General features: G+C 41.8%; 1 protein-coding gene across 7 annotated transcripts; it reads left to right on the top strand.

Moving 5' to 3' along the window:
* Window positions 1-94: 94 nt before the first annotated feature.
* Vinc (vinculin) lies at window positions 95-11,931 on the top strand. 7 transcript variants are annotated; one of them, XM_089475472.1, is made up of 7 exons: window positions 165-306; window positions 3,825-4,032; window positions 8,066-10,256; window positions 10,351-10,481; window positions 10,547-10,945; window positions 11,013-11,156; window positions 11,192-11,931. In XM_089475472.1, exons 2-6 carry the CDS (start codon window positions 3,976-3,978, stop codon window positions 11,115-11,117), a joined length of 2,883 nt encoding a protein of 960 aa, XP_089331598.1. In that variant the 5' UTR covers window positions 165-306; window positions 3,825-3,975; the 3' UTR covers window positions 11,118-11,156; window positions 11,192-11,931. The 7 variants fall into 7 exon arrangements, with proteins under 7 accessions (XP_089331601.1, XP_089331598.1, XP_089331603.1 ...); XM_089475477.1 differs by adding an exon at window positions 4,116-4,148 and having other exon boundaries at window positions 11,013-11,931; XM_089475473.1 differs by adding an exon at window positions 1,971-2,008 and having other exon boundaries at window positions 217-306; window positions 11,013-11,931.
* Window positions 11,932-12,636: the final 705 nt, after the last annotated feature.

The following is a 12,636-nucleotide window of genomic DNA, read 5'->3' as shown; positions in this document are numbered from 1 at the left end:
AGAGGGGGAGAGTATGCCTCACTCTTACTTACACACGTGCACAATCTCACACATATATACACACGTACAGGCAGAGAGAATGTTAAAAGTGAGCGCCACAGAAATGATGGCGATATGGAGAGCAGAAGAAGATAGACACGTAGCGAACAACAAAAGCGTCGCCGTCGTTGTGGTTGCTGTCGGCGCAAGGTAGATGTTGGCCCCCAATCATTTTTTTAGTATTTAAAGAACAGTCGGGCAAGCAAGTCAAAAGCCGCTGCGAGAGCGACAGCCAGAGCCACAGCGAATAAGGCAAACATTTAAAAAGTAAATACGGGCGATAACACATATTTATATTTATACACATACATATTTGTATATACATATGTGTGTATATATAATCCGAGTGTGTGCGTGAGTGTAAAGAAAGCGTATGAATCGTACAATTGTCACAAATTCGCATTAAATCAGCAGCTAAGTTGCATTTGTCATCAGACAACGGAGTTTTTGTTTTGTGCTCTTTATTCTTTCCCTCTTTTCTTTTCTTCTTTTTGTTGTTGTTTGATTCGTGAGCCAATTGTTGCTGCCGCCCTGTGCGCGTTGTGTGTGTATGTGTGTGTTAGCTATTTGTTGCTACGCACGAAGAAATGCTAAAGATAAAAACACGATAAAGCCGAATGTGCGTGAAAAAATAACAATTAATAAGAACCAATCATGTAAACAAGAGCAGTTGCAGCTTTCTATATGCATATACATACACATACGTATATGTATTTAAGTACTATGAATGTATGCGTGTGCCCTAAATAAATTAATATGCGCGCACAAATGAATATTAGTACTATATGCGTGCATACACACGCACACACGCACATGCATGCATATATTAATATGTATGCAAATGTGTGTAGCCTCGCCTTGGCGCAGCAAACACGCGCGCGCATCATTGTGCGCCGCCCTGCGCGCGCGCGCTTCATCCTATCTCTCTTTAGGTTTTGCCCATGCAGCGCTGCGATCGTTGCTCCAAATTCGGTAGCTGCACCACTGTATGGGGGACAATTAACCAGTCCCTGGGGCTTATTTTGCCTGCAGCTGTTTTCAATTGACGATTCCCATTGTTCTGCGCATATTTGACAGCAATCAAAATGTACAATTAATATACAAATATGCCGCCAGCAACAGAACGTGCTCGCTGCCCTTTCTGCGGTTGCGGCTGCTGTGCTTGTTATTATTGCAGCATTGCTGGAGCTTCCCATACACACGAACACGCACACACACACATGCCGCAGTCATGCATACATTTCGATAAGTCTCTTATGCTTATCGAACACTTTCTTGGCCTAAAGATGAGCTGCGCGAACTATGCACGTTTCGATAAACGATAATGCGAAATTTGATATGCATAATGCATTATCCCCAAAACGTTATCCGTTTGCATTTTGAATATTGTATATGTCTGTGAATTGCAGTTGTGTGCGTGCCTGTATTTATTGGTATATTAAATAGTTGCAACAATTTGTTGACCATAAATGGCAGTAGTCCAGTCAATAAACCCGCTGCCCACATAGCACAAAAAATGTTTTGTTGCTGTTCGGTATTTCGTTTTGTTTTGATTTTTGATTGTTGTTGCTGTTGTTATATTGTTATTGTTGCAGCAGCAATCGATCGCTAAATGCCATAAGTGGCAGTCATTATGTATCAATATACACACATATACACAAATACATATACATATGTATATAGACATACATGTGTGTGCGTATATGCATACATATGTACATATGTCTATTGGAAGTGTTCGCACATTTCTATATTTGTACAAATAGCGATATATACATGCCTATTAGATTCATATTTTGTGCGTACACTGAACGAAACGCTGTTGTAAATCTGTAATAAATTTTGTAAACATTTAAAATAGGTTGATTGAGCCTAAATTGGTAACGATTTCTTATTTCAAGTACTTTTTTTTTTTTTTTTTTTGTATAAAGTTTTCTTTAAGTGTAAATACGTTCTCATCTCAGCTCAAGTAAGTTTTTTTTTGTTTCAAGTGTAAAAACAATAAGCAAAAATTTCAAATTGCATTTTTTTGTTTAAATATTTTGTTTATGTGTAACGTGAAAATTGCGTTCTTGAGACTTGGTAATATAAATTGCTGGTCTTATTTGTACTTAATACTTATATTATATTATTATAAAATTTATTTTTTAGTTAAATTTGTTTGGAATTTTAATTTCCATATATTTATTTTAGGTTTCTTTTTTTCATTTATTTTATTTCGTTGCTTATTTGTATGCTATTTAATATTTATATAATATTATTTTATGTTTATTTCATATTTTTTATTTCTATTATATGTGTTTTTATTTATTTAATTTTTGTATTGGTATTATTCTCTTGTATTTCTCTCAGTGCATTGCGATCGTTGGCTACATTGTGTTTTAAGTTTTCATTTCTATTTTGCTTTTCAGCAAGGTGCTGTAAACGCCTTGCCACTCAATATTTTTCAATGTAGACGGACGACACACACCCACGCACCGACACGCACACATGCATACACCAACACGCACCTACACAAACACAGACACAGACACAGACGCAGAGTAGCATACACCCTCTATTAGCCACCTGTCTGGCTGTTGCGGAACTCGCACTTTCAATGCCATTTTACCACCTCGCCACTTTCACTGCAAATCCAATTGCCAATTACGAGAATTGGCCAAGGGTGCGGATATCGGACAGCGGATAAAGAACTACACCCAAAACAGATACACACTCACACTCACACACATGCACACACACAGACAGCGAGACATTTGTGTAAACAGTGCGTCATCAAAGTTGTGTCTCCCTCTGTCTTCCACTCTTGCTCCGCCTCTTCCGCCTCTTCCGCCTCCTGCTCATTGAACAGTGTGTCGAAAATGTCTCGCAATGACCTCACAGTGTGCGTCATCATTAATGAAACAGTCGCAAGCAAACTGAAACATTTCAATCGAAATTAAAAACAACAACAATCATAGCCCCAGCGACAACAACTACGACAACAAAACTGAATTCAAATTGAAATTGAAAATTTGTTCTTAAGAATTCTCATATGCAGCAGCTGGAGATAGTTTCATACGAATTGGTGGGCTATGCCCAGCCTAGATAAGCGCCGTCTACACTGAGAGAAAACATATATGCGCGAGTTGAGTTAAGTTTAAGCAAATTAGAGGATCTAGATATCTATATTTTATTTTTAAGTTTCCCAAAGAGATTGATATATTTGAAATATGTTTGCAGTAACTAAACAAATCTTATTTTATACTCTGAATACGCATTGAGAAGGCATGTTTCGGGTATATCTGTTTTGTTAAGTAAACTTATATATACAAATTCTTGATGAGCAATCACAGAGCAGAGGATTAAGTCTATTACACTGCACTGATCGATTAAAATCGATATGGCTTTTAGTATTCTAAGCCTAAGCAGTTCAGTTGCCAAATCATCGATATCGTTTGCAATCGATAAACAACTTTTATAACCGCTTTATAAGCCCAAGCAATCATTCGGTATATCAGTTCTACTATAGTGCCTCTTCCATATTTCGAAATAGTATCCTTAAAACATCATCATATACCCCTTAGTCTACCACGGATATCTTCAATCGCTCTTAGTTCTAGTTGAATTCTCCACAAGTTACTCTCAGTGTGGCTGTTCATGTTTCAACAGGTGACAGTTTCGCATTATCTGCGACCTCAATCTGTATGTCTAGATAACAAGCAAGCATACTATATACATACACACACACACACACATGCACATATATATGCATATAAATTGAACCGTTTTGTTTTATTTTTCAGATCTCATTGAAATTGGCTTGGCAAAGAGGGAATATCTGGAATACCTTAGACCTAGACTTACACACCCATCCACCATCACACACACATACACATACACGCACACACACACACACATTGAGAGAGCTGTAAAGCTACAGAAGAAGCAGCTAAAATGCCCGTCTTTCACACAAAAACCATCGAGAGCATATTAGATCCTGTTGCCCAGCAGGTAAGCGATTGTTAATGAAATGATCTATGTTAAATCGGGTTTATCCATAAGGAAATATTACCTAACCTTATAACATTGCCTAGCTATAACAAGCCAGCAAATTGGCGCCTAAAAAGGTAAATTTATGAAGAACTGAAAGTATTTTGATGCCAATTTATTAGCATTTGATATTGGAATAGTCTATAAATATGTATATGTATAGATCATAGATCATAGAATCATAGATCATAGATCATAGATCATAGATCATAGATCATAGATCATAGATCATAGATCATAGATCATAGATCATAGATCATAGATCATAGATCCATAAATCATAGATTATAGATCATAGATTATAGATCATAGTTCTCATAGCTGTCAGCTGTCATAGCTCTTTAGTTCATGTTAAGGTATATATAATAGATCTAGACTAGATTTTAGACTAGGAAATTTCAGAGTGTATTGTCATTCATTATGTTTTTAACTAGATTTTCTATTTATATTACTTATATTTGTTTCGATATGTATGGCAACGCCATAAGTAACTGCATAGGCGCATTAAGTTGGCTGCGCCACTGATGCCAAAAGCCGAATTTAATGATCAAATTTTGTGTGTAAAGCGAGTTCACTGCGGAGAATTGATGCATGAAATCTATTAAAGTGATATATACATTCATACATATCCATATGTACATATATACATACATATATATGTACATCTACTCAATTCTATATATTTCTAGTTAGTTAATTTTTGAATTTGCACACCTGAAAAGCGAACGTTTCCAGCAGCTGTGTAGCATGTGTACCTGTGCTAGATATACATATAGATACATATATATATATATGTATATGATCTATAGCTATCTATCTCACATAGGCAAAATCCAAGCGGTCTAAGCAGCAAAAACAAACTTTAAGATGCGTTCGCTTGCTCTGCTTGCTTAACAAATCTTTTGCGGGATCTATAAATAAATGAGGTAGGCAATAATAATAATAATAATAAAAGAAAGGCCACAAGAAGAAGAAGCAGCAGCAGCAGAATAATAAATATATATATACATAGATCTGCTGCTTCCACTGATATCGCAACAACCTGAGCCTCTGAGGACAAACAAAATTAATTTAATAAAACTGAAACAAAGCCAAACAGAACGAGAGAAAGAGACAGATATTGAGAAAGAGAGAGAGAGAGAGAGAGAGAGAGAGAGCGCGCGAAAACGAAAGATTCCAAAAATAGATAAAACAAATGAAAAACGAAAAAACGAAAAACGAAAGAAAATGAAATCATTGCGCCAAAGAGAAGCTAAAGAAAATCGTACGCTTTGGGCGCAACATGTGGAAGACGTTGATGAAACATAACAAACAACAGCGTTTGAGAAGCGCGTAGAAGGGCAGCGCCGTGCGGAGGGAGGGTCAACGACAGGGTGTAGGTGTAGGTGTATTTGGGTGCTGATACGGCTGACTGAAGATTTCTTAGTTGAGGCACAAAACTGTGCCAAGAACCGAAACTCAAATGGTGACTCATCGCCAGCCAAAGGGGGATGGTTGGATCCCGGGAGGGGCGGGGCAGGTGGCGTGGGGGTGGCGTCTGCGTACGGTGTATGAATGGCTGGCGAAAACCGAATTAAAAATGATCGTTCAGCACATCAATCAACACATTGAGGCACACACACACGCACACACACATTCATACACACACATTCATACACACACATTTAATGAGATCTTTCTTGTTTTTTTTTTCGGATGTTTAAATTTAGATGGCCGGCTAGCAAATTGGTCCACAAATAGAGCACAAAAGGGCGATGCTGCGATGGGGGAGTGCCTTAGGGGGTTTATCAAATTAATTACATAATTAATTCATCAAGCGAAATTGAAATGGAATTGAACAATTGCAGTTAGGGGGAATGGAATGGAATCGGCCGGGAACTGCCTTTTGGCATAGATCGATTGATATTAGCTATGCAGCTTACCCGGAGATTAAACATATGTGATGTTCCCACTCAAAAACAATAGAATATATATGAACTCTATATATATGAATTGGCAATTACTAAACATTTCGAGCTTTTCATGTAGTTAACTTAATTATCCAGATATCTATTTATGAAGTTCTGAGTTTATTTTTTGTTTCAATATGTAAAAATGAAACCAAAGTGTAATAATAATTAAGATATTAAATTTAAATATTCAATATTTATCTTTTTTTTTTTTTTGCCATTTATATTAGTTTTTGTCATTAATTTTGTTTTAATTTTTTTTTTTGTTTTTTTGTTTTTTTTTTTTTTAAGTTATCAAATTAAATTTTTTTTTTTTTTTTGAATTTGTACTTTAAACGTAGTTTATCAAATATACATAGTATTTGAATTTTAAAATTAAAAAGGAAATAAGTTAGAAAGACATCTATTACTTTTAATTATATAAATAATAATACATATTTGAAAAAAAAAGAAAATTAAAATGGATGGTTGAAAATTGGAAAATCATAAAGCTCTTAGGGTTTCCGATTTTTTTTTTCTTTCAAATTGAAAACTGTTGAATTTTATAAGAATATAAAAATTCTTAGAATATTGACGCATACAAAAATGTAAACGAAATGAACTGTACTACTGTAATAAGATGATGTTCATGATAAAACTGGATCAGCTCACTTGAATAGTAGATTCGCCTGAAGAACCCTTGTGAGCTGCTCTTATCAACTCGATCCGTATCTGGCTCGCATCAGCTGAGTTTCGTTTCATGTGTGGGGGAGCAGTCGGACAAAACAGTTCATGCCTAAAAATAGCTGAGAAGTCGAATAGTTTAGAGCGAAACGAAACCGGCAAAAACAAGTTGTCTCCATATCGATTTCGCATCGATATCAATGCGATCTCCAAGTTTAAGTCCAAGTCCAAGTCCGAGTCCCACGCTTCAATTCCAACTGATGAATGATTTGTTAGACTCGTTATGGTCTCTGGTAAAGCTATTAGCCAATAGTTGCAGAGAGAGAGGGAGAGGGAGAGGCAGAGCAAGAGCGAGTGCGATTAATTGAGAGCGAGAGCGAGAGAAAGAGAGAGAGCGTGTAACACTTGTAGCTCTGCTTTTGGCTATGACGCAATGACACTGGCTGCTAAGGTCGTTAAATCTCTGAGTTATGCTGAGTTTATAAATAAAATTATAATCCATCTGGCCGTAAACAATAATCCAACTAACTAATTGAATTCTAGCCTGTAAAATAATTCAATGAGCATTACGAGCTTTCAAATATCTATATATTTTTGCCTACTTTGAAAAGTAAAAGGGTTTTATTTCCAAATAAGCTAATAGGTTAACAAGTAAACTTTCTGGCAAACATATATGTTTCAGTTAAAATTACTTGAATTATTACTTTAAAGCTCGTTGAAGCTTTAAGCAGTCTAAACTATGTTCATTGAAAGCTTAAAGCTCTCTATTTAATTTTATGTTATGTTGTAAGAAAATTTATGAGTTCATTTATTAAATTTTTTGTTCACAGCTAAAATTTCATAGTAGACAACAAGACAAAGCTTTAAGTCTTGCTCAGAGCTTAAAGCATATCACTTTAAAAAGTAAAATCGTTAACTAATTAATTTGATATTTGTTGCAAGTAACTTAAAGCTCTAAATACATTCATTCAATAGCGCTTGGCTTAAAGCTCTATATAAATGCTTAAAGTTTGCTATTTTAATTTATGTGTATTTTAATTATGTGTATAAACATAACTCAAACATTAAACTTGAAGCCTTTCTATAGAGCTTTTAGCTAAGCGCTCTTGAGTTAATATTTTTGCAATTGTAAGTTGTGCAAGCTTTAAGCTCAACTACAGAGCATAAAGTCAATGAACACAGCTTAAAGCTTGCCGAATACAAGTGAAGTAGAAAATTAAGTCAAAGCTGCAATTCAAGCACTCAAAGCTTAAAGTTTGCTTAGAGCTGAAAGCACATTGAGCAGTAGAGCTTGCTTAGACTCTGGTAGCTGCAGTAGATTTAGTAAAGTGCGGAAGAATGGAAAGCAGAAGCTAATGGGAATTTGGTTTCGTCCCGTTTAGGTATCTCGCTTGGTGATATTACATGAGGAGGCCGAGGATGGCAACGCCATGCCCGACCTTAGCCGGCCCGTTCAGGTGGTCTCGGCGGCAGTGGCGAATCTGGTGAAGGTTGGACGGGAGACGATCAACAGCTCGGACGACAAGATATTGAGGCAGGATATGCCGGCGGCATTGCATCGCGTGGAGACTGCCTCGCAGTTGCTGGAGGAGGCTTCCGATATGTTGCGCTCGGATCCGTATTCGGGGCCGGCGCGCAAGAAGCTAATTGAGGGAAGCCGCGGCATACTGCAGGGCACCTCCTCGCTGTTGCTCTGCTTCGACGAGAGCGAGGTGCGGAAGATCATACAGGAGTGCAAGCGTGTGCTTGACTACTTGGCCGTGGCCGAGATCATCGGCACCATGGAGCAGCTGGTGCAGTTCCTCAAGGATCTGTCGCCCTGCCTCAGCAAGGTGACCCGCGAGGTGTCCGCCCGCGAGAAGGAGCTCACCCACCAGGTGCACAGCGAGATTCTCGTCCGCTGCCTCGAGCAGGTCAAGACCCTGGCGCCGATCCTCATCTGCAGCATGAAGGTCTACATACACATTGTCGAGCAGCAGGGCAAGGGCGCCGAGGAAGCGGCCGAGAATCGCAATTATTTGGCCGCCCGCATGTCCGACGAACTGCAGGAGATCATACGAGTCCTGCAGCTGACCACCTACGACGAGGACACCAGCGAGCTGGACAACCTGACCGTGCTGAAGAAGCTGAGCAACGCGATCACCAACAAAATGGAGCTGGCCAACGAATGGCTCTCGAATCCCTATGCCCTGCGCGGCGGCGTCGGCGAGAAGGCGCTGCGTCAGGTCATCGACAATGCCAATGAGATATCGGAGCGCTGCCTGCCCCAGGACTCGTATCCGATCCGGAAGCTGGCGGACGAGATAAGCGCCATGGCGAACAATCTGTGCGAGCTGCGCCAGGAGGGCAAAGGCAACTCGCCGCAGGCCGTCGACCTGGCCACTGGCATACGGGCGCGCCTCGGCGAGCTCCAGGGCCTGGTGCGGCAGGCGGTCTCCGGCGTGGACAAGGCGGGCGTCCAGCAGACCGCCCACACCATTCAGGGCCGGCTCGAGCAGGCGGTCAAATGGCTGCAGAATCCCGAGGTCAATGATGGCGGCCTCGGCGAGCGGGCGATCAATCTGATCGTCGAGGAGGGACGCAAGGTGGCCGAGGGCTGTCCGGGCCACCAAAAGGCCGAGATCATGCAGCTGTGCGACGAGGTGGAGCGCCTCAAGCGCCAAGCGGCCGGCACCGGGCCAGCTGCCAAGCAGGCCGCCAAGCAGCTGACCCAGAAGCTGTACGAGCTGAAGGCCGCCGTGCAGAACGCCCTGGTCAATCGCATCGTGCAGGACTTCATGGATGTGAGCACACCGCTCAAACAGTTCACGGAGGCTGTGATGCTGCCGGAGGGCACGCCCGGACGGGAGCAGAACTTTAACCAGAAGTCGAACAATCTGCAGGCCTTCAGCGATCGCGCCTCGAAGACCTCGCGCATGGTCGCCGCCGGCGGTGCCTGTGGCAACAAGAAGATTGCCGAGATTCTGCTGTCGTCGGCTGCCCAGGTGGACTCGCTGACGCCGCAGCTGATCAACGCCGGACGCATTCGGATGAACTATCCGGCCAGCAAGGCGGCCGACGAGCATCTGCAGAATCTGAAGCAACAGTATGCGGATACGGTGCTGCGCATGCGTACGCTCTGCGACCAGGCCACCGATCCGGCTGACTTCATCAAGACATCCGAGGAGCATATGCAGGTGTATGCCAAGCTCTGCGAGGATGCCATCCATGCGCGCCAGCCCCAGAAGATGGTGGACAACACCTCGAACATAGCACGGCTGATCAATCGGGTGCTGCTGGTGGCCAAGCAGGAGGCGGACAATTCGGAGGATCCCATCTTCACCGAACGCCTGAATGCGGCCGCCAACAACCTGGAGCGCTCGCTGCCCGCCATGGTGGGCGACGCCAAGCTGGTGGCCACGAATATTGCCGATCCGGCTGCGGCTGCCGCCTGGAAGAAATCATTCCAGCGTCTGCTGGGCGATGTGCGTGAGGTGCGCGATGCCATTGCGCCGCCGCAGCCGCCGCCACTGCCCACATCGCTGCCGCCGCCCATACCGGAGCTCAGTGCGCTGCATTTGTCCAATCAGAATGGTGGGTGATGAGTCCATGAAATCGAATTGGGCTATCGCTAATGCTGTTCCTCTCTCTCGCTCTCTCTTCCTCTCTCTCTCTCTCTATTTGACAGCTGAGCGTGCACCACCGCGTCCCCCACTGCCGCGCGAGGGCCTGGCGCCCGTGCGTCCACCACCGCCGGAGACGGACGACGAGGACGAGGGCGTCTTCCGCACGATGCCGCATGCCAATCAGCCCATACTGGTAAGCCTCCAAGCAGGGTAAATAGCAACTCCATGGGTCCGAGACTAATGCGCTTGTTTCTGCAGATTGCCGCACGCGGCCTGCACCAGGAGGTGCGTCAGTGGTCATCGAAGGACAACGAAATCATCGCGGCGGCCAAGCGCATGGCCAAACTCATGGCCAGGCTGAGCGAGCTGGTGCTCTCCGACTCGCGTGGCAGCAAGCGTGAGCTGATTGCCACGGCCAAGATGATTGCCGAGGCATCGGAGGATGTCACCCGCCTGGCCAAGGAGCTGGCGCGCCAGTGCACCGATCGGCGCATCCGGACGAATCTGTTGCAGGTCTGCGAGCGCATACCGACGATTGGCACCCAGCTGAAGATCCTGTCCACGGTGAAGGCGACCATGCTGGGCGCCCAGGGCTCCGATGAGGATCGCGAGGCGACCGAGATGCTGGTGGGCAATGCCCAGAATCTGATGCAAAGCGTACGTAGCTGAATGATGATCAAGTATGGGAGTGGATCCTAATTGAATGACTCTTCATCTATTCCAGGTCAAGGAAACGGTGCGCGCTGCTGAGGGCGCTAGCATTAAGATACGCTCCGATCAGACCAGCAATCGACTGCAATGGGTGCGTCGCCAGCCCTGGTATCAGTGAGGGGCCAGAGCCAGAGCCAGCCCAGATCCAGAGCTAGAGCTAGAGCTAGAGCCAGCCCAGATCCAGAGCTAGACCTAGAGCTAGAGCCAACTATCCCATCAACGTGCCTTGTGTAACATAAAACATACAACTAAATACTAATCGTAATCACATTTGATGCTACTTTAATATTAATAACTGTAATAACTCCAATGCCCGTTCAACTTATATCCTAACTCTTCCAAGAAAACCCCCAAAATAAGAAAGAATTCTACATTTATTTATGATGTGCTCTACTAAAAGCAAATGAAGTTCTTGAGCTTCCGTTACTCTGTTTAGTTTCCTCCCTTTGCTTTTTTTTTACAGATATATATTTATAATGTTTATGTTTAAGGCGTGCAATAATTAAATGTACATACATATACACACTTACCCACACACTCACACACACTCACAGACACACTCATACACACACAGGTGCAATGTATATAGAGCAACAGCAATATCCCAATTTAAGCATTTACAAAACTCGAAAGGAAATTGTAATTGAAACAAATTGTTAAATCGTCTCTTGACTACAATCAAATATATCTGCGAATATAACGGAACTATATATGTGTATAGCATATCTGTAGATCCAGATGTGCTGCATTCAAGTGCCTCATTCACATTGTACTTGCATAGTTTTTAACTAGAAGTAGTAGCCCTTAACAAACTAAGCCTAAAATGATCAACGCGTTTATGTGTCATGTTCATGTTCAGCAAAAAAAAAATAAAAAAATAAATTAAAAAAAAAAAAAAAAAGAAAAAAAAAATTAATTGAAATAAAACTATACATCGAGTGTTACAAATTTTATATGTATATTATAAATTATATATGTGCAGATATTATTTGAAAGCTAGATGAGAGATATGGGTGGGGCACCGAGAGAACGGATATTTTTGAATGGCAAGGGACATACAGAGAAAGAGATATTAAGAGTTAGAGAGAGAGAGAGAGAGATGGAGAGAAGAATGTAGAGGAACTGTAGAGTAAGTATGAGACCGGGAGATAGAGCATGGGAATCAGTTAATATAGAGAGAGAAAGAGAGAGTGAGAGAGAGGGAGGGAGAGAGAGAGGGAGGGAGAGAGAGAGGGAGAAGGTGAGGGAGAGAGAGATACAGGAAAATAGAGAGCAATCGAGTGAGTGGTAAAGGGGAAAAGGTGAGTGGGACAGAAGATGTGGAGGAAGTGGAGATCACTCGACTCTATGTATCTATGTATATATATATCTATGTATGTATGTATGTATGTACATATGTATGTAACTATGTATGTATCTATATATCTATATATCTATACATCTATGTATCTATGTATCTATGTATCTATGTATCTATGTATCTATGTATCTATGTATCTATATATCTATGTATCTATGTGTCTATGTATCTATGTATCTATGTATCTATGTATCTATGTATCTATGTATCTATGTATCTATGTATCTATGTATCTATGTATGTATCTATTTATCTATGTATCTATGTATCTATGATT

This window comes from Drosophila arizonae, chromosome X (genome assembly GCF_054131065.1).
Source record: "Drosophila arizonae isolate 15081-1271.41 chromosome X, UAZ_ARI_1.0, whole genome shotgun sequence".
Taxonomy (NCBI): domain Eukaryota; kingdom Metazoa; phylum Arthropoda; class Insecta; order Diptera; family Drosophilidae; genus Drosophila; species Drosophila arizonae.
The sequence above is the reverse complement of the archived record's forward strand: the minus strand, read 5'-3'. Positions and strand labels throughout refer to the sequence as shown.

Excerpts from the sequence above, each read along its gene's own strand:
- Vinc (XM_089475475.1), top strand. The coding sequence starts at position 3,976 with ATGCCCGTCTTTCACACAAAAACCATCGAGAGCATATTAGATCCTGTT. Across the intron at positions 4,033-8,065 it reads TAGATCCTGTTGCCCAGCAG|GTATCTCGCTTGGTGATATT; the intron begins GTAAGCGATTGT and ends CGTCCCGTTTAG. Across the intron at positions 10,482-10,546 it reads ATGCCAATCAGCCCATACTG|ATTGCCGCACGCGGCCTGCA; the intron begins GTAAGCCTCCAA and ends TTGTTTCTGCAG.